Source organism: Stegodyphus dumicola, chromosome 4 (assembly GCF_044657685.1).
Source record: "Stegodyphus dumicola isolate Sdum_Otavi_A_Nest chromosome 4, ASM4465768v1".
Classification (NCBI taxonomy): Eukaryota; Metazoa; Arthropoda; class Arachnida; order Araneae; family Eresidae; genus Stegodyphus; species Stegodyphus dumicola.
The window spans coordinates 259,776,741-259,799,923 of record NC_140771.1 but is presented as its reverse complement, the minus strand read 5'-3'; the positions used below and the strand labels follow the sequence as shown (position 1 = coordinate 259,799,923).

Here is a 23,183-nt window from a genome sequence, read left to right as displayed (position 1 = left end):
GAAGAGGAGCTTTCAAAGTCTTGCGAAAAATCATTTCACAACCGTGCCCACGTCTAACTTAGCTGAAATTTTGGAGATTTTAAATTCCGACCACACAGATATGCAGAAGTACAAACAACCTTGCACTGTACATCGTAACTCAACCTGAAGTCTGAATGACTACCCTGAATTTTCAACTTTTCTCCACACTCACTTAGCACAACACAAAGTTCTCACCTCTGGTCAGATCCAGAGTTCGAGGTCCTACTTTTTCTCTAGTTTGTATCATATTTTTACTTATGCATATTTAAACAAGCTTCTTCGTACAACTAATTATCCAAAATTCTTTTATTTCTGCTTTATGTTTTTGTAAATAATGCAAAGTCTTACTATTGGAGATTTTTTATATCATTCTCAACTGCAATTTTAAATTTAAGCAATGACTACAGTTTATCATCTCATAATAATTTTTATGATTAATCTTCGGCTTTTAGGTGACTTCATTCTTTTTATCCAAAGTACCTCCAGCTGAATTTTTCAAGATGATCTTGTTAAAGCCACAAGACTGACAAGCGACACACAACTAAGATAATGGTAATGGTATTGCTGCTTGCATACAGATGCATAGGTCCAGCATGCCCTCTTTTTTCTTTTAGCAATTGTGACTCCAGGACCGTGCTTTATTTTAATTTTGGTTTTGAACATACATAGATGTTCTTTGGCTACAGTGCTTGAAGTCTGGGAAGCAGTTTCAAACGAATTAATTTCTGCTCTTGCGAGGGGAAAAAAAAGAAGAAAAAGAAATGGGTACGTGACTGGGTAGCTTTCCGCGATGAATTAGGAGTATCAAATGAACTATTAAATGAATTTCGGACGAGAATGTCCAAAGTTACAAAAACGTTATTGCATATCAGAAACAAGAATTTAAAAGAAACTCAGTTTGAGAGAAGTTGTTTAGTCAACTGTGGTTACTGAAATTCCAATTACCAAAGTTTTTCCTACTATATACAACTGTTTATTTGCACCTAATTAATCATTTACAAAATAATGTAAAAGTAATAATGTGTTTTATTATTTATTAATAGAAAGAATATATTTATTCATCCAGAATCCACAGAATCAGTAGCTCTCTGTGCATGTAATTAATTATGCAGAGTTCTGACTGTAACTGTGTTATTTATAGAGAAGAATGCAAAATTAACACATGGAATATTTATTCAAAGCTACCATTAACACGGCAGAAGTAAGCTGTATAATATCTACCTAATTATTCAGAAAATCTTAAATAAATAAGAAGTAGCAAAAAACTTGGGTGCATTACATATATTACCACAGGTAAAAGAATATATATATTATGACATAGTTCCAACAGGAAGATATTTATCGCAAATTCTTACTTTTGGATCCTACTGAAATTGTGTTACTGTACAACACACAAAGTGATATCAACAAAATTAATAATGGTTAAATATAGTGATTATATTTTACTTTTAAAATACTAAAACGGATAGTTTAAGAAGATTAGAATTCATCTAGCATAATTTGTATAAACCTTAATACACCTTCAGTACACTCACACATCCAAGCTGAATCGTAACGAATAGAATGTTTTTATACAAAGCAAGAAATTTAAATATCCACAATAAAACAGATCTACATATTTTTTTTCATAATTCCATTTTTATTTTTATAGTTTATAATATATATTTATTGCATCTTCATATAGGGATGCTTGTAAAAAAATGAATATAAGCTCACATAATTATAGAAGTATGCAACATCTTAATGAAGCAGTGAAGTGTTCCCTAAAACACTCCATAAGATGTGTATGCATTAAAAAGTGCCATGGTTTGGCTATCACTTAATCTCGGCATTATAGAACTCACTGTCACGACGTCCCTGCGAACGCTGCTCGGAGAGATTTTTCAACAGGTTCAAAGTAGAAACGGAAGCGCTGACTCATCTTCCCTACATTTCTACTCCGTCGAAATGAGCGATTACACTGTCAAAGTAATCGGAACGAGCGACTCGCTCCGAGCCGCTCTGACAGGTGTAAACTGACCTTAAGTCATCTGTTCTTCTATCTGGCCCTGCCCTTCTTATAAAATAAAAATCGCATGTGAGAAATGTGTGTTATTATTTGTTTAAAAGGACATATTGTAAGCTGCTATTGGAAAGAAAAAGTAAATATAATTTCAAGTCATTTGTATTAAATATAGAAGAGAAAAACGTTAGTATGATTGAAAAGGCCTCTGTTTAATTCATATAAACAACTACTTGTATCTAACCAGAGGAGAGCTATGAAGATTTGAACAAAGGATTCATAGACTATCCTATAAAGACAAAATGATTTTTTTTCTCATAATATGTTTTCTTTTTTACAGCAACAGAAAAGACAAGTCAGTATGCAAGAATAGAAAACATTTAAAAATTAAAACAAATCACAAAATATTAGAGATTATAACTGAAGTTTGATAACAATCATCAGTGCCCAGTCTTAAAAAATCCAACTCACAAGTTGATTAATAAAACATATTTATCATTCAATGCAAAATGCTTGCATAGAGGTGGGTGACTTCTCCAAATAGCACGAGTTATACACTGCATGCTCTCATGTTCCAAAAACAGTCAAATTTTTGTTTCAACATATTGATCTTTATTACGGTTATTTAATTTTTCTTGATTTTGGTTGTGGATTTGAGATATACAGAAGCAAATTTATCAAGAAAAATTCCAACATAATTCTTTTCATGAGCAGTTTTCTACCAAATCCTCTAATTCTAAGCATGGTGGTCGGAGCTCTGATTTGGGTAGTAAAATTGTTTTTTGCAGTTGTTTGCATTTTTTATGAAGTCAGACTAAAATAAAGTTGAATACTATTGGTATACATAAATGCCAGTTTTATTGAAAACAATTTAGAAAGACATGCATACCAAATGAATAAGAAATCACACGACTGGTATATATATAGTAAGTTATTTGCACATGCAAGTATGTTCAGAGCACATATTGCTTTCCACACAGGTTATACTCAAAAGGTATATTAAAATATGCATGTTAATCACACTAAAGAGAAACTACATGAACAAGTTACATGCAGACATCATTAAAATAAGCATGTTTACACACACTGTGGAAAAACTATATAAATGCAATGTTTGCAAATCATCCACACATTGAAGTGCATTAAAAGGACAATCACTTATGCATAACAATAAGAAATGACATGAATGTATATTTGTAACCTGTTATTCACAGTTAAATAGTGTGTTAGAAACATAATTTTACCCACACTAGTTAGAAATCATAAACATGTGCTAAATATAGCAGTTCATCTAAATTCAATGGTCATTTAGCAATTGCTTATTTACTCTCATGAAAAAACACACGAAAATGTTATATGCAATAAATCATTTGCATGCAAGAGTGACTTAGCTAAGGAATGCTGCCTTTGCAAGGGGATCTCTCAAATTTAATCTTCAAATGTTTGATGTTGCATGACTTCTGTTTTTGTGAAACTTCGGCTGATTTTCATAATACTTCTTTATATTAATCACCATAATACCAAGTACCTTTGACTCCAAGATGATCTGGTTAAAATCGCAAGGCTGAAGCTGGACACACAACTAAGATAATGGTATCGCTGCTTGCAAGCTGACCCATAGGTCCAGAATGCCCCTTTTTTTTAATAATTTTGGTATGACTCCACGATTGCGTTTTATGCTAATTTTGGTTGTCTATTTGCATTCGGTGATCCAATGTTTACCTCATGTGTTAACTGTATGTTTCCATTTTCCTCTTTACATTCGTACATTTTCTTTTAGTGTCTGCTACTTATTTTTTTAACACGAGTGCATTATGTCACTTATTTCAATGGTCTTATCAATTTCAACAACATTTCTTTTATTTACACAAAATAATTTCTATCTTTGGATACATTTTACATTGTTACTATCATCAATCTTTAAATCATATTCTAAAAAAAAAAAAAAAAGAAAAAAAAAAAAAGAAAAAAAAAGAAAAAGGGAGCAGGAAAGAATAAAATTAAAACAAATCGCATAATATTAGAGATTATAAGTTATGTTTGATAATAATCATCAATGACCAGTCTCAAAATTTCCAACTTACAAGTTAATTAATAAAACACTTATATTGATCATTCAATGCAAAACGCTTGCATAGAGCTCGATGAATTCTCCATATAGCAAGTGTATAAACTGCATGCCCTCATGTTCCAAAAACACGGTGGTTTTGGCTGTGGATTTGAGATAAATAGGAATAAGTTTATCAAAAAAAAAAATGCCAAAATAATTCTTTTTATGAACATTTCTCTACCAAATCTTCAAATTATAAACGATGTGGTCCGAGTTTCGATTTGGGTAGTAAAGTTGTTTTTTGAGGTTTGCATTTTTAAGAGGTAACACTGTGATAAATCTGAACACTACTGGTATACATAAAATGACAGTTTCATTGGAATGCACTCTATTGCCTATTTGGGAATAAAAGTTTTCTCTGCAATACGTGTTGACTTGCATTTCTTCATTTATTTTCTAAAAGATTTTGAGTTAAAGAAAAAAACACTTTTTTAAAATTAATTATTTATAACTCATACGAAAAATGTATTACATAACTGTATTCTTAAAGAACAATACATATTTTTCCGATTTTAGCTTACCTCTGCTGAAATCAAACAACAGTTATAAAAGGAGGAGGAAACAAAAAGAATATGTTTGTTTTTTTTTTTTTTGTCTGAAAGATGAATGCTCAACTACACAGTACACTAATTTCAAATTTATATTTTATTGGGACTTACTTTCCTGAATACAGGACAGAGAGGAAAAAAAAATATTTATTTACATTTACATGTAACCATGCGAATCGCATATAAAATGTGAAACTCTTAATTTACTTCAAACATTTCTTTCCATCAAAAACATGTCTTATTATTCTTTAAATGGTTTAAATATGGATTTGCGGCTCTTGAACATTCATGAAATCCACCATGAGGCTGCTGTCGTCATAAAGTTTGGCCACCCCAGGTATATATAGTAAGTTATTTGCACATGTAAGTATGTTAAAGGCACATATTGCTTTCCGCACAGGTACAAAACAACATGAGTGGATTTGTGCCATTTATACTCAAAAGTCATATTAAATCTTTATCACACATGAACAAGTTGTATGTGATGAATTATTTGCATCATTAAAATAAAATTGTTTACACACACTGAGGGCAACTTACATGAATGCAATGTTTGTAAATCATCCGCACACACAAGTGCATTAAAGAGACAAATACTTATCCAGCAACAATGAGAAATGACATGAATGTGATATTTGTAACTAGATATTCACAGTCAAATGTGTGTTAGAAACACACATATTTTTACCCACGCTGGTGAGAAACTATAAACATGTGCTAAATATAGCAGTTCATTTAAATTCAAAGGTTATTTAGCAATACATGTGCTTATTTAATCTCATGAAAAAGTTATATGCAATAAATCATTTTCATGCATGAGTGAATTAGCTAAGGAGTTTATTAAAAAATGCTGCATTTGCAAGGAGATATCTCATATTTAATCTTCAAATGTTTCATACTGCATGACTTCTGTTCTTGTGAAACTTTAGCTGAACCACGCTTTTATACTAATCACCATAATGCCATTTCTTGCAAACTGTAAATACAAATAAGAAAATATCTAGAATTACAAAATAAGCTTACTTTTAAGTTCTGAAATATTATTTGAATTTTCAAAACTGAACACAATGTAAAGCCAACAATAAAGTCGAGAAATTATCCAAATTGGTGTACAAATATTTTTAATTCATTTTTTAAATCTGGAACACAACACAATATAAATCTGATTTAAACTTATCAAAAACACAAAACAGTAATTAAACTTTATTAAGGTTCACTAGAAAGTATGAAATTATGCATTGTATGGATATTTACCTAAATGATAAGTGGAATTTGGTTGGAAATTAAGAATACAGATTTGTAAATAGATAAAAAATAACTAGAACAAGAAAAAGAAGTTGAAAAGAAGTATTTAAAAAAGACTGATGAATAACATTTTGAATAACTCTAGAGTTCCATTTAATTAAAGGAAATTTAAAAAAAAATTGTGTATTTTCATTTAAAATGAAATTACATTGAATTGCCTAAACTAATATACCTCATCATATTATTTATTTAAATATGATTTATAATGTAAAATGACACTTTCCTTATAATCAAATAATTATAAATACAGTACAAAGTGTTTAATCCGGGAGTCCATAATCCGGAATGATCTATAATCTAGACCTCAAAGCTACAAACTTTCTGCACATGCGTAGCGTTTATGCATGCGCATAATACGTTTACACATGCACGTTTAATGTATAACGGACAGTATAAGCTAGGCTAAAATGATCTAATTATCTATTTCAGTTAATGTTGCAGATTGTGTTGTTCTTTAATCTTCTAAATGGATCCGGCTTATTATTTCTTGCAGACTATTAGAGCAGTTTTATAAAAAGTAAGCTTGAAATTTCGATTATGTCAAAGAGTTTCCGATTCTGAAGCTGCCAAAGGATCTACAAAGCGAAAACATGTTTCGATGTCCATCAAACAAAAAATGGATAAAGGCATGAAGAAAGTGACAGAGAGGTTAGTGAAAATGAAAAAATTTTGACTGACAATTTAGTCGGTATTCTCGGCACAGCAATTACAGGACTTGAACAGCGGAACTTTGCAACTGAACAAGAAATTTTGTCTGTTTATAGAATTAAAGAGAAAGTATTAGCACATAAAACGAAGCAACTTAAACAACTTACATTGAAAGAAATGTTTAATAAAGTAAAGAAATAACTATTAAGGTTTTTTTTTTTTTTAAATTTTGATACCCTTTAGATCATAATTGCTTTTTATTTCATAAATTACGGTTTCATATTTTGGTACTTTTCAGCTTCGCTTGCACAAAACTCTCCAAGCAGACTTTGTTGCCGACATCATACGGTACACACATAAAAAATGTTAACAAATGTTAATTCTAAGAATTTTTTATTTTGAAGGCATAAATATTTTATTATGGTTTAACATTTTGTAAAAATACATTAATTTAAGAATTTACTATGCTTTCATGATTCTACATCCTGATTCGTCGGTTTAAATCGCGTGACCTCAAGTGATCTCATCTCACGTAAACTGTGCTACAAAAATCTAATTCTCTCAGCAGTTATCTACATTAATTTCAACTTAAATCTTAATTTGGAATACAAGTTTAAATGCAAGAATTATTTCAATTTGTACGAATAGCTTACCCAGAAAATATGTAAATCGCAGTGCTTTACTTCGCTAGTGCATTCTCATTAGAATTTATGAATTTAACAATTGATTTTGCCTTTTCTATATTTTTGCCTTCGGGTGCGCAGTGTGATTGCATTCTAATTGACTTAATTAACCATGAATGGCCTTAGGGCATAAAATTTAACTATCTTGTAAAAATTCTACGTAATTGTATGCCAGTATTGAAAGAAATAATCAATCGGATAAGAAATGGCTGCGACTTGTTTTGAAAATGAGGCGTAAAAGGTTATCAGCGAAGATATTCCGTTTGGCATCAATTGTACCATTATTGGCGACTTTATCTATTGCGCCGGCAAAACGGAAACGTACCCCTATTTTTAATTGTATAATTTTTGCATGCCATCTTACCAGATTTAAATTGATGATCTATCATCCGGAAAAACCTCTAGTCCGGAATCGCCGAAGTCCCGACGAGTCCGGATTACGGAATTTGTACTGTATAATAGTAAATAACTATCTAAGATTGATGTTTTAATTTAGATGAAAGGTTAATTTCATATAATATTTTTTATTATTATAATTTATATAGAAAAGGCTAAACATGACTGAATGGAAGCATAAGAGTAAATAACTATTCCAGATCATTATTATAATTTATATAAAAATTGCTAAACATAACTGAATGCATGCCTGCATCGCTATTTCGCTACCCAGTTATCGCTAAAGTATAATTTCATCTCGTTGGTTGTTCAAACATAATTTTCTATAATGAATTATGCCTTTTCTTTGAAAAAATTCTCGGTAAAGTACAGAATCGCCAACTTATTTGTTTGCTGCTTTTTACAAGGGTCAAAACAATTGCATTTTTGTCAATTTTCTTTTACTTTTTAAGTGAAGATAGGTCGATGTGTACATAGATAAAGTCAAGGGTGTGTGCACAGTGCCATTTTTCAGCAATTCTGGGATTTTTGTTTTTAAGTGAAAATAGGTCGCCGTGTACATGGATACTGAGTATGTGCAATTCTTAAAAACGTGTCAAGCAGTGGGTGATTCTGCACTTCACCCAAAATTTTATTGCAGACTTTTCATCATGGGCATTTCCCATATTGTTAAATCCATAGGATATCAAAAAAGGATTTAAAAATTAAACTAGTATTTCAATGGCATCTTAAGAAATACAGAACTATATAAGCTTACGCAATCTGAAATCAGTGCATACGCTAGATTACGCGAGCTGTTAAATGGGCGCATTTGCGCTGCAATTCTTTAACGGTCCTCAAAACGGAACAATAACAAAAATTCTTTTGTACAGATAGCTCTCCATGTAATAAGATTAGAACTACTTTTGCAACTTTCGGTACAGGTGTCTAATGAAGAGAAAGTAAAGAGAACATAAACATGGGTAAAAGTATATTTACGGGTAACCCCTTGACAAAAACTGCAATTTTTGGCGGTACATGGAGACCAAGTTTGTGCGAATCTTTGACTTGTTATTTTGGCTTTGTGTAGCGCCAAAAATTATTTTAGCAACAAAAATCGCTGCTACACAAATACAAAATAACAAGTCGAAGAATTGCACGAACTCAGTATCCATGTACATATTAACCTATTTTCACTTAAAAAAATATCAGAGAATCTCAAACTTGGCATTGTGTACTCTCTTGGCTTGGCAATAAATGAAACAAAAACTTTATGATAATACATGGGGTACCCTTCAGTCTACACCAACCTAAACATATTAAGAGACCAACTTTCAGAATCAAAAATAAAAAATTCAAATAATTTTGTTTTCAATGTCCTTCAAAAAATTCTCCAAAAATAAGATATTCATCAAAAATGTCTCACAAAATATGACCATTAAATGATAATGCTAACAAGACTTAAATCATTTTGTCACATATTTTAGAAATCATATGCCTTTAAATCCTGAGTATGTGAGTTAATCGAAAAGGCACCCCTACAAACTCTGTGCGAGCAAACAGACGCAAGACTTGTGAATTTTGAAAAGAAAAGAAATCAGAAAAGTGTAAAGTGAATTTTACATAGAAAACTGATACACATTTAAATATACAGAAACAATTACACAGTATACAGTTCTCACGAAAAAATATTAAAGATAGAAATGAAACTAATCTTAAATAAATTTCAACAATACTTTTACCTTTGCTCAGTACTTCCAAAACCTCCATACTTTCCGAAGCACCTAGCAAAAAAGCTACTGCCTATGACATTTATTAAATTGTTTATTTTTTTAACATGTGTGCTTTATAGCATTTATTATTTTATTTTATTTTTCAGAGACAAACCATTCCTAAGTTCTTAAAATGGAAAACAATTTCATCTTATAATATGATAGCAGAAAATACAACTGAATTACTTTAGCTTTCTTTATCTATTACATGAAAAATTATAAAAGTTTTCAAAATAAATATCTATCATGCTTCGATTTCTTACATGCAGAGATATGATGCTACACAAATTTCTTCTTATACACACTACACACCTGGTGTCACTGATCTTAATATGTCCAAGATTTGACTGAAAATGTTGGAGATTTCATTTCACTTTTCTAACAATGCAATGGAACGCTGCACTAATTTTGTAAATTTTATACACTAACACATTTGATACTGGAGCCCAACAGGCATGGTCTTTAATACTTGTTCAGGATGAGTGGAAATATCTAATATAGTTTTCATGACAGGTACCAAGAATGGTATTACTATCTGTAATGGCATGGTTGTAATACGTAACTGTGTGAAATTCAGAAACAGTTTAAAGCAAAACACAAATAATTTACAGCATATATATTGGATGAAACATTTAGCCACCATTTAGAATTTCAGTTTTTGAAGTTCTTATCCAGACTTCATTATGCAGCAGATATAAACATTGAACACTTATCATGTCAAAATATATTGAATATTTCATCTTGTGGAAACAAATAAATGGTTTATAATTTATTTTCATCAAATGTGAATTTCTGTTTCTTCTACAGGTTCACTAGTATGCTTTACACTATTCAGATTTGCCTACCTGATTTCTAAGAATTTTACTATATGAATATTCTGTCAACCTGTGAAAAAATTCTAGACATGACCTCAAATGAGATTTTCTAGCTACAGAGACAAGTGCTTACTGCAAAAGCAAGTAAAAGTTGTTTCTAACATATGTTCAAAACACTGGAGGCCACTCTTCTGCACAGATAACATATACATTTTTGTCATCGCACTAAATGGCTTGTTACACACGTAACATTTATCTCTTATGCTTATATCCATATTTAAATCCTCTTCGTGAAAACGAATGAACATTTATGCACTACATAAGACTTCTCGGTACAAGTGACAACAGCGGTAACCCCATTTGGTTACATCATTCAGAAAGCACACAGAATCTTTGCAGGAGGAAGTCACTAGCGCGGAACGTTCACGATCTGGGCACCACTTTTAGTTCTTTGAGGGAGGAACATAACATTTACCCACTCTCATAAATTCATATCATATCCTGGAGAATAAGCCTTTGACATACAATTGGGGGCATTTCTTTCCTTAAAAGTCTCAACCTCTGTGCAAAGCTTAAGTGCAAAGGAAAGACAGGCCTACATTCAGAAGTTAGAATTGATTTTTAAGGCATCTTTTACGATTAACGGTGCACTCTGTTTGAAATTATAATTTATCACGAAAACTGAGAAGTACCAGAGCCGGGCTCCAGTGCAATTAAGCTCCAGTGCAATTTAAGCTCTGGGGCTCCTGGTTAAAAACCTATCCCAGCAGAACAATTTTTTCGATTTTTCAAATGTTGACGAGCATTGTATAGGAATGAGTAATTGCAAGTCTGATATAAAGGTGACCATGAGTCGATGTTGACGACAAGAGTTCTAAAAATAAGCACCGAGTAGGCAAGCAAATTCACTTTCAAGAGATAGCTGTAACTGAGTGTGTAGCTGGATGGAGAGCTTGGGGAAAAGTAGCAAACCTGGTGCCATTTATTGGCCATTTCAGGAGGTGTTGAAACTGAGGAGTCAGAGCAGTCATGTGCAAAGGAGGAAGAAGGTGGTAGGTGGGCGAGAGATTCTCAGTGTGCAGGGGGGCTCTTTTCATTGCCATGCAATTTTGAAAGGGAAGCCGAAAGCAAGGGGAGGAGTTAGTCTAAGACATGGGAGTTAATAGAAGTTTAATTAAAATGAAGAAGAGTTGCAATTAGGAGATATCATCTGAATTAGTTAATTGTTGGGATATTAAGTTAATTAGAATTTGAGTTATTAGCCTGTAAGAGGATTAGGAAGATTATGTAGATTTTTTCAATAACAGTTTGAGCGTTTCTTAATTTGTTTAATTTTTGGTTGATGAGCATTGTTAGCTTAGATAAGCGAATACTGAAAATTGTTTCAAGTTCTTTTATAGCATTAAAAAATTCTATGAAGGCTGATGGGGAGTTTTTGGAGGTTTTCGGTTTTCACCGAGTTCAAGAGTGGGATAAGGTTGATTTGGAGTTTTTCTATATGCTGTGGTCCAGAATTTTGATGTTTATTGAGTAGTACCTCATAGTAGGATTTTTTTTTTTTTTTTTTTTTTTTTTTTTTTTTCTGATTTGCACTAATAGTTTTGGGTTTGGGGAATTCTAAGGAAGCACAATAAGAAACAGAGTGAGAATTACTGCTGTTTACACAGATGGGATTTCCTAAGAAACCTGTTTTTGGGCATAGTGAAGTTTTGTGTTCTCCTGCGCACTTGACGCAACATGGGGCTAGGAAACAGTTTTTGGAAGAGTGATGCCATTTTTGGCACTGTGAAATGAGGTTTTTGTTTATGTACCTTTGAATTTCAACTATGAATAGTGAGAAATGTGTAATGTCATATAGAGAGTCAATATTTGGTGTAGGAAGAAGTTGAACTTGACATAAAGGCATGGGTTGTTGTGTACATAAACATGTCATTTGTACTACTTTATGTACGTTATATCCTTGTTCAGTTAGAATGTCACTAATTTTTGTGGTGTCCATGTCAATAGGTAATCCTCGTATTACGACTTTAATTGTTTTTTTGTGTAGTGCATTAATGAGGTAATGTTTTTAAGATATGTAGTGAGAGTTCTATGATCATCGGAAGTGTTTAAAAAGATTTTAAGAAATTCACCGCTGAATGATTTTTAAGATAAGTAGTGAGAGTTCTGTGATCATTGGAAGTGTTTGAAAAGATTTTAAGAAATTCACCGCTACTTTTGCTGTAAAATTTAGAAGAGGATTCAGGGGCAAGTTGCTTCAGATATACATTTTGTTTGATGTTGCTTGGGAGTTTTACCATAATAGGAGGTACAGATTTTTTTTTAGTGGAAGAGTAGTTTGATCCTCAGGAGCTTTAGGAAGAGTATTTTGAGTATTATCGTTATCCTGATGATATTTTGCATTGTCCGCATTTAAGGTATGAAATTTATTGCTAGTAGTTATGGGATTTTTTTACGTGTTCTTTTTTTCCTATTTAGGCTACTCAAGTGGGTTTAATGAATCCATCATTTTGAGTTGAGTTATTATCAGAAAGATCAGAGTTATCTAATATTTTCCTTTTTAGATGTTGCGAGTTAACATTACTAGCCGATTTAGAGGGAAAGGGTTTAGTACACTGAGAAATTAAAATATCTCACTTACCTATTAGGTAGTCCTTCTGCAGCGTGTCTTCTCGTAACACCTTTGCAAGTGACTTGGTGTATTTATCCAGTTCAGTAACAGGTCTAGTAGTGTCAAGTTGTTTTTTCGTACCCTTGATTGTGTTAATTTTTGATTCCAATACCTTGATTTCCAAATTTAGTTTTTCAATCAACAGAAGGTCCATATTCAGTAGCGGTCGTTGTATCATCACTGAAGTCATCCATAGGCACACTCCAGTTGGAAAAGCTTTTACCCAGAGGAAGAACACCATGGTTCGACTTAGGATCATGGCTCGCCATGAAAGCGGCGGAAGAGAGCGTAACCTTCACCCATGGAGGCTTAAGGCAAATCTCCAGAAATTCTCATCCGATTCGCAAGGTTTTGTTTTAGATATAATGTAGAGAAAATTCAATTCATGGAGGTAGGAAAGGAAGGAGGGGCCATCCGGCGCTAGAAGTGAAGCACTGCTTTGAAGCTTGGGTCACCAGATGGGGTGTTCTTTGTTTACATTCAGAAGCTTGCTTGACACGGTTCTGATAGTATTTCGACAGACGACAGTTCCATACAAATAAAAAAACGGGACAATTCCGCATAAAAGAAACATTCCTAGTATGATGGATAATAACAATTTGTATAGTTTAGCGACATTTAAGCAAAAATCACATCTTGGTTATTTTTCAATAACTAACAAATCTTGGTTATTTTTCAATAACTAACAACAGTGATTTTGATTATGAATTTGTTTTATAAAATTCTAAGCTGTTGAACTACAAAAATTAAGATTTTAAGATAAATGTTATGCTTAAAGAATGAAAAATACCTTACGGTACATTTAAAATTGTATACGTCTTTCGATACCCTTGATAGAGTATTCGCTACTTTTATTTTATTTTGCAAATGCCAAAATGTTTTAAATAAAACAAATTTTTTTCACATCCAAATATTATTGTAACATGTACCTTTTAAATTTTTAGAGGAGAGGCTTTACTGCTGCTCATTTTAAACTCATTGTTTTAATTTTATATATTTTATTTGTAATTAGGCACATAGGTCAGATTAAGTTTTTATTAAATAGAGTAACACATGCAAGGGTTATTTGCCTAAAGAGAGAGATGCCATCGTGGAGGAATTTTGAAGAAAAACTGACCTTTGAGTGGGTATTAAAAAAAATGCATATAATTTTTATTCAAATTTATTCATATATATTTTTTATGTAAAAATTTCGGGTGTATGCTAAATTAGTGTAAATTACTTTACACGAAAAATATAGTGAATGCACAGAAATTAAAGATTTGCACATGCCGGAAATGAAAAATAGGAAATATGTGTGGGTATTTATGCATGTGCTTGCAAAAAGCATGTATCTGCCTTTGACAAAATACATAAATATTCATTAAATTATTTATAAATGTATTTGAAATGAAGAATTTATTCACTTATAAACAACTGTAAAAATACAGTGAAGAAATCTAATTATTTAATGTATCTAATTTATAATGATTATAAATGTTATCTGAATATATAATAATCTTAATATTGAATTGTAAACATAAATTGAAATCCTGTTGACAAATATGTTATAAAACGATTTAAGCAAGAATTGTAAAGCAATCTGTTAAAAGGTATTGTAAAGCAAATGCTATGAGATGCGCACTTAAGAACATAATAAAGAGTTTTGGAATATGTATTGTTGAAATGAAGGGTAAAAAAAATCTAAGTATAATTAAAAAAATTATTCCCCTTACATTTTATATTAACTCAGTTACAAGTTTTAAATAATACTTAAAAAAAAAAAAAAAAAAAAAAAAAACTTATTTTATTCCCTTTCAGAAATGTTCAGAGAAAGTTAAGTACTATTTAAAGTATTTCCCTAATTCCTAATAATTCTCTAATTTAAAATGAACCGAATAGAGCATTAATTATAAATTGACTTACAGATTTGGATTTAAAAGATGCCTCAAAAGCCAAAAAATCATGTCATATTTCAGAAAGTATTTTAGGAAAAAGCTCTATAAATAGAAAAGAAATAATGCATAATTTTAATATTAATAATACAATAAACTTTGATCTTAATTTTTGTACCTTAACCGAATAAAATCGAATTACCTTAATTTTTTTTCCTAATGTAATTAACGAAAACTTGAAAAAATATTTCATTCAAATTAAAACATTCTGAGAAAAATGTCCTGTGAAAAGTATAGCATTTAATTCCGTTCAGAATGAAATGTTGTTTAAAAATATGTTGTTTTCATATACTTAGGACTCTGAAGTGCTGTAGAAAAAGAAAATATATACATTTATATGTATATTTAAGACGTAATTACAAAATATTTACATCCGAACGCGTCAAATCCCATTGAACTCAATGGTAAATGACCCAATATTTTGGTCACCACGTAGGGATCGCCGGTGCTTCAGAGCAGGGTACGGGAGAAACTTGCTTAGGGCTACTCCATCTTACTTCCTACCTCCATGCTACAAGGAGAGGGGAAGAAAATCTAACAAAGGTCGTTTTCAGGACAATTTTAGTTCACTCTAAATGAAAAAAAAATTGTAAACATTATTAATTTTTACTGCAGTTTTCGACACGTAAATAGAATCGAATGCGAGCCGGGCGGTGAGTTAAATAAAAATGGGTGATTAAAAGCTACCATTCTGCTAAAGAAATGCACGAACTTTGATGCTAAGCTTCACCACGCCTGCCGAAATATCACATATATATATTTAAGAATAATATTAAAACCTTAATGTATGATACAATACTTCAAACACGCGTTTTAAATACATAAACTATAAACGAAGTCCACGGTCTAAAAGGAATTTATTTAGCTTATCTCCTACACTACGCTTTTTCGCTGCGCTGCCCGCAATCTTTTCATCCCTCAAATATTATTTAAACGTTATTTTAATGACTAAGTATGTAGGCAACGGCAAACTGCTGATGCCTTTAGTATTTCGAATGTTCTTCCGAATTGCGTTCAAACATAATTTATTTAGTTGAACGCAATTCTTTGATTTTCTGGACATTGTTTTAAAAACTGAAGCGTTGTTTACATTGCCATAGATAATGATGCAATCCTCCCAGCTGTGAGCGTGAAGGTTTGCACAATCTATTAGCAACTCTGCCAGATTTAGATTACCATTCCGACAGGTATAAAACAATGCAACAAATCCCCTGTGATCCACAGATGTCGATGTAGTTATTTCCAATCAAGAACATTTTGACCAAATTTTCTTGATTCGAAATTACTGCCATGTGAAGAGGGGATTGTCCATTTGAGTTGGTTACGTTCACATCCGCTCCTTTCTTCCTTAATTGTTCACATATTTAAAAAAAAAAAAAAAAGAGGATTGTTTCGTATAGGAAGCACGTTCCACCGCCATCAACAGAGGGGTCGTTCCACGACTTGAACACTGGTTCACCTAAAAATTAAAACCAGTTTTAGTATTAAATGCTAACTAAAATACTTTAACAAAAACAAAAGCAATAAAAGAGAAAAAACTATGCGATGAATCATAAAGTTTCATATACTTTTCAGCAAGTATGTCCGTTTTGAAGAAATGTTTTAAATCTAAAAAATCTTTACATTAATAATCCAGACCGTAATCCAGACTCGTCGGGACTTCAGCGATTATGGATTACGGGGTTTTCCGGATAATAGATCATCAATTTAAATCTGGTAAGATGGCATGGAGAAATTATACAATTAAAAATATGAAATCATAATTTATGAAATAAAAAACAATTATGATCTAAAGGGTATCAAAATTTACAAAAAAAGCTTAATATTTATTTGTTTACTTTATTAAACATATCTTTCAATGTAAGTTGTTTAAGATTCTTCCACAAAAAATTCAAAAAGTTCCTTTTTCTTGTGTCATATATAGTAGACTTTCCAATGCCATACTTCACACATAATTTTGAGACGGATAAGCCTTTATCCATTTTTTGCAGCAATTTCACTTTTTGTTTAATGGACATCGAAACATGTTTTCGCTTTGTAGATCCTCTTGCAGCTCCAGAATTGGAAACTCTTTTTGGCATAATCGAAAGTTCAAGCTTAATTTTTATAAAATTGTTCTAACAGTCTGCAAAAAATAATAAGCCGGATCCAATTAGAAGATTAAAGAACAGCGCAATCTGCAACATTAACTGAAATGCCTTAGATAATTTTAGCCTAGCTTATAGCGTGGGTTATACATTAAATGCGCATGCGTATAAAGTTTGTAGCTTTGAGGTCCGGATTATGGACGTCCGGATTACAGACTTTGTACTGTATCATCAAGTATCGTTTGAAATAGTATTTCGTATAAGTTGTTATAGTTTATTAAATATTTCTATTCCATATGTACACAGGGGGTCTCAGTACCACGTTTCAGAACTTCTAGGAAGGGTAGAGCCAAAGAACACATTCTTTGCCTCAATGACTCTGAATCATATACCAATGCAGGGTCTGAAATGCTTTTTTGACGCTGTAGATGGCGTTCCGGGAAAGTTCCGCAGGAGTTCTTGCAGGGAATCGTCACTTCGCACCAGGACAGATAGTTAGTAGAATGAATAATTATACAAATGGGAAGTTAGCCAATATGCATTTGGTATATGTGCTACAAACTGTAGTGGGCCAGCCACACAGCGCTTGTACGCACAACGACAGGCTATGAGGTGTATACCTAGCCATAATTTGTTTGCAATGCTGCACAGGAGGTTAGCTGAAACAGGTTCCTTTCTAAGAGCTGTCATGAATCGGCACGATCAGCATAGACTCCGGACATCAAACAGAATGTCCTAAATCAGGTACAGGGAACTCCACGTTTAAGTACGCAAAGTGTAGTGCACGCATGGAGGTAGGAAAGGTTTCTAGAATTGCATTCACTACACCTTACTTCCTACCATTGCGTTCACTACACCTTACTTCCTACCTCCATAAGTGCACACAGTCGAAGTTTTCCATTCCTGTATCTGGAGGCTTCTCAGCAAAAAAAAAAAAAAAAAAAAAAAAAAAAAAAAAAGCATCCCTATCACGTGCAGCTTATCCAAGCACATTGCCAATTGGGCGATTATGCAGCTCATATTCCTTAAAATATTCATAGGAAAGAAAACTATCATTCTTTTGAAATTATATTTTTAAGGCAGGCAGAAACAGCCTATTTTGAAACTCAATAGCAAATGGTATTGAAGAGGTAAATGAATGTATATATATATATTTTTAAATTCCAAGCAGATATAAACATTGTAACGGAAATGAATGAGCTACTTAGAGCAAATAATAAATGATTACATTTTGGTAGAACAACTTATGGAAGTGAAGCTAGTCAAAATGAAATTTAAAAAAAGGTAAAAAAGGTTTGCTGAAAAACGTTGCATACCTCAAGGAAGATTTGGATGGTTTATTTTAGTGAACGCAAAGCAGACTAGAACTATCCGCGAGGGAGGAATTTTTCAGGAAAGCTGTCTCAGATTTCCATTAGGTTTTTGAGGTAGATTTACGCGAGATCCTCTTTTTGCAGGAGAAAATGTGTTCGGAAATTGATACATGTTTCTGTAGAAAATTCGCACTACCTTTGCAGCTTGTTAAAGAGCGACCCTTTCCGATTTCTATGAAATGCATAAAATTTTTAAGTTATATTCTTTATCAGTATAGGATCAAATTTTTCCTGTTTTTAATTATTATGCGTAATTACAAATGAAGGCTCGATTTCAGAACTAGAAATTTTCTGAAACTGAGTGAATATTAAATATTTATCAAGCATCATCTGTTACAGTTTATGTAGTTGGCCACGAGAAGGCGCAGCGTTTTTTACTTTAAACTTGTTATATTTTTCTTACCGCATTGCGAATTTTTGAGATAGATGTAGTGGCAACCCGAAAAACATGTTGAATGTTCTAATGTAAGCATACAATTGTTGTACATAGCTGTAAATAAAGCTTCTGTGTGATAAAAATTAAAAGGAATTCCAAGCGTTCCTGTGGATATTTATCAAGAAAGATAAGCAAAAATTTACTTATCGATGTTGTTAAATGTAAATAATAAGAATACGAAAAAAGATCAAAAGTTGCAACATCATCCACCTGATTAAATTTCATTTATACTGTTTTCAAACAAATATATTGATATTTTGTACTCATTAATAATTTATTCATCTGAGTCTGTTAAATAGTTCATAAATTACAAGATGAAGTTTCTATGGAGAAATTAATAACTGAAACCTAAGTATGAACTTCTGTTACTATATCAATATATATAAGGTATTTTCTCTCTAATTTCCGTGTGCCTTCTTGGTGTAACAGTAACAAACTTCGCAAGTATTCGAGAAGTCCAGATTCGTGTCCCGGCGAAGGCGTTGCTCATTTTTCATGTCTCCAGCATCGAAGAAACCCTAATGACTCTACAAGTGGCGCCCGAACTAAAAGGTGGTAGACAATAATTCGTCACAACCAGAATTTGAAGACTGGATTCCTCACTCACCCTTTAAAAGGGGAAGTATATAAGGTATTTTCTCCCTTCTTCCAGCATGCCTTTTTGGTGTAACGGTAACATATTCGAGAGGTCCAGATTCGAGTCTCAACGAGGCCATTGCTCATTTTTTATCTTCTCCTTCAAAAATTAACTTAATGACTCTACATATTTATTTACTATTAAAATAGCATTCAATATATTCCAGGATTTTCTGCATAACTTTTCTAATTTAATTCCACATTTTCATTGTGTTTCATGACAAACGCACATAGACAGTTCAAATTATAAATGATTTAAACTAAAAATTTATTTAAAAACATTTAATTAAAAACCTTAAAACGTAGCTACAGTATCTCAGAAAATCCTTAAAAATAAATACAAAGAAATGTGCACTTCAAAGAACCAAACTTTTATCTTCATTTCAAGTTTTCTCCAAACAAAGCGTTGGTTTAACTAAGTAAAATCACAGAAGATTATTTGCCGGTTTGCGTGGAGATAGTTTTTGCATGCTTTCATGAAAGACTTTCTAAGGGAAATGGATTCCCTTGGTTGCGTGAGCTACACGGCAAAAATCAATAAAGTATTTAAATGCTAGGCTATTTTATCGCTATTTGAAGCGGCACCTACCGGAAACATGATCATGACAAAAACATCACAGATGAACACATCTAGAAGGGAAAAACGCAAGGCGAAAACGTCGTCTACGTGAGACAAAAAAACAGCAAGAAGCATCGCAGCTTTAAACAGTTTAAAAACGTATCAATTTTAAACATAATAGTAGAAAATATTGTGGTAAAAAGTCATAGTTAAGGAATCAACATCCAAATTTTCGATTATGGGAAAGCACCTACAAATCATCATATAATGATAACATCAGACGCCTAGACGGTATAGTGGCTAGGGAAGCCAACTGAAATACCAAAGGGCCCGGGTTCGAATCGATGGGCGTATGTATATTCGTCCTTTCATAGGAGGCGGAGATGGCCCACCTCTTAGGTGCCTCCATAATAAAATGACCACCACTTTTGGCCTTAGTAGTAGGACGGTTTGTGTCATTGGAAAAAATAATGAGAACATACCTGACATTAGTTTTTTAGGTCAGACATAAGCTTTAAAAGTTGTAAATGTATATTTGCATAAAAATTTGTGAGCTCAAGAGGGAGTAAGGAATATCTTTACCTCTGCATATTCTATTTTTGCGCCTTTTCGAATCGGCGCCGTCGTGCGACTTCCACCTATTGTCGGCGCAAGCCAGTGAGCTCATAGCCGTCATAGTGGAGGGACGTGCTTCTTTTATCTCTGTGACAAATGTGATTTTTTCCCGTTTCTTAAAGATTTTCATGTGCACAATAAATTGTATCTTGTGTGTGAAATGCTTCTCTGCATCTTGACACGTGTTTCATATCAACGTGATTATTATTGTGTGTATGCTAGTTCTTTAAATCAAAATTCTCAAAGTCCGAATTTCCAGTAACCATGACCAACTTTCATATCAATGCTTTTTACATTTTCCCTTCAAGACATCGTTTTCATCCCAAATCATTTTTCTTTTTCTAATTGGACGAAGCACCTACTGCACAAGGCACAATAGACTTCATAACATAAACTTTCATTTCAACTATCGTTCAATTTACCACATCTGATCCGCCACCCGGCCCTTCGCTGTGGTGCGCTGATAGTGGTTTCTTCCTTCTGTGGAATGGCATCATCCTGCTCATTGTCCTGCAGGACAGCTTAGGTCAGGAGCCATCTCGTTGGGTAGAGCTGTCGGCGCGGGCCTGGTTAGCATAATGAAAACCTATTCTCATTGTATCAAAAAGGCATGTTATTAATAATAAACAGTGATAATTTTTTATCCCAAAATTGACATCTTAAAAACTCTCAGGCAGATTTCCAGATTCTATACATATAGGGTCGAGGATTCTTAATGTTTCCACACCCCGCTTCCTTGTTTCTTTTGTTGGTCATAGTGGTGGAACCATACTTCATTTCCCTCTTCCCAGCTAACAAACAATAAAAGCTTTTTATCGGCGTTTATCATGCAGAGCTATTCTCGGACTTAATGCTTCTTCTTTCTGGCTTCAACGTTCTGGACACCACATAGCGCGGAACTTCGACATCCCCAACTTTTCACACAGGATTTGTTTTCCAACCACTGCCCATCTTTCCAATCTAGGCCCATTTCCACTGCTGCGTATGCGTTTCTCCAATCAGCGAGCGAATTCACTTTGATTGACATCTGCAATCCGGTCGATGTGCGGTGACGGATGACGTACAGATGGAGTTCAACAATGTTCAACTTCTATCCGTATGTCTGCGGATGCGTTGGAGTCACGTGGTAAAAAAGGAGCAATCAGGTGTTATCACCAAAAATTAATGGCGGCAGAAGTAGCGATAAACGCTGGCTTAAGGAAAGAATGTTTTGCTAAAAAATACTTATTTCTGAATTAACATTATAGCGAGAAATCTGCGAGCGGAAAAAGACAGCAATCAGCTGAATTTAGTTTAAAAAATCTGATGTGTACACCACATGACTTCCTTGTATTGGAATATTAAATTATACGCATTTTTTCTTGCATTTCATTTAAACTTATTGGATTGAATGAAATCTACTTCGCCGACAGCGCATAAACTACAATAGAATAAATGCATTCTTTAAAATTCACTATAGTATTTGTTTACCATAGCGACACTCTGGCGCTAGATTCACTTAACAGTATTAATAATTATATAACAGTTAACTTATATAATAATTATATAATGGAAACTAAGTTAACTGTTATATAATCCAATAATTATATAACAGTTAACTTATATATTTCGTTCATATTATAACTCATAATGCACAAAATTTATATCATTTAAAGAATAAAATTATCTAATCATTGCCACATGTTCTATTCAAATACCATAATAAAGCTAGAATGATTTATAAAAGAAATTAAGCAAACAAAACAAAAAAGAAACAGTTTTTTACAGACGATTGAGTATTTCTCATTTAATTAATTCAGTTCTCGCTTCGCGAGTAGGCAAAAATAAATAAAAACTCAAAATATCTATATTAAAAATTACAAAGTAAATCTTAAACACTTATTTCCTCGAAAAAATTCTAGAAAGAATTAAGCATGATTTAATTGGCAATAATAAATGAATGCGTTATCTTTGTTGTTGCGAAGCTAAGTTTCTCTAGATTGGCAACAAATCCACTAGTCTCCTGTTTCAAATGTAAACATCAATGGCCGCCATTAAAAAAAGGCTCAGCGGCACTTAGACAACTTTAACCCATTTATGCCTACTGTTCCATTTTTGGAACATCCCTCACATAAAAGTTATTTTTAGCCCACGGGTTCAAGGTCGCACACATGGTTTGATTTGTGATGTCAGCCAGTTTGTAAGGGCATATGGTTTTGCTTAGAACACAGAGTTTGTTACTCCTGCAGATATTTGGCTGCTGTGATGTTGTGAAATTTTGGTCTTCATTTTCGTCAAGGTTTTTGTAGATTCATCTATAAACAGATAACTATAACTCTGTTGCATTATACTTTAAAATTGTAAAAAAAAAAAATTGTGTTATTTTTCAATTAGTTACACTTTATTACTGTAAAAAGAAAATGAATTAGTTATAGGCTTGAAATTTCCATTTTGAAACACTAGGCAAAACCACTACCACAAGAATGCATATATTTTCTCTTCATATTTTTTTAGTTGAAATAATAAAAATAATTTAATAATTAAAAATAATTTTCCAAGACACAAGATGTCCGAAATAGCCTTACATGAGTTAACTGATCTTTTAGAGACGTGT

At 32.6% G+C, this 23,183-nt stretch overlaps 1 protein-coding gene across 2 annotated transcripts in view; it reads right to left on the bottom strand.

Annotated features, from left to right (window-relative positions):
- Nucleotides 1-1,607: 1,607 nt before the first annotated feature.
- Nucleotides 1,608-23,183, bottom strand: part of LOC146997872 (uncharacterized) — a 35,256-nt gene continuing 13,680 nt past the window's right edge. The window contains exons 1-2 of one of the 2 annotated variants that reach the window (XM_085816239.1): nucleotides 12,921-16,266; nucleotides 1,618-5,657 (exon numbers count right to left, since the gene is read on the bottom strand). In XM_085816239.1, the coding sequence (XP_085672365.1) occupies nucleotides 5,629-5,657; nucleotides 12,921-13,209 (318 nt within the window). In that variant the 5' untranslated portion in view covers nucleotides 13,210-16,266 and the 3' untranslated portion in view covers nucleotides 1,618-5,628. Of the gene's footprint in view, nucleotides 5,658-12,920; nucleotides 16,267-23,183 lie in introns of those variants that run through there. The other variant, XM_085816240.1, reaches the window with a different exon arrangement.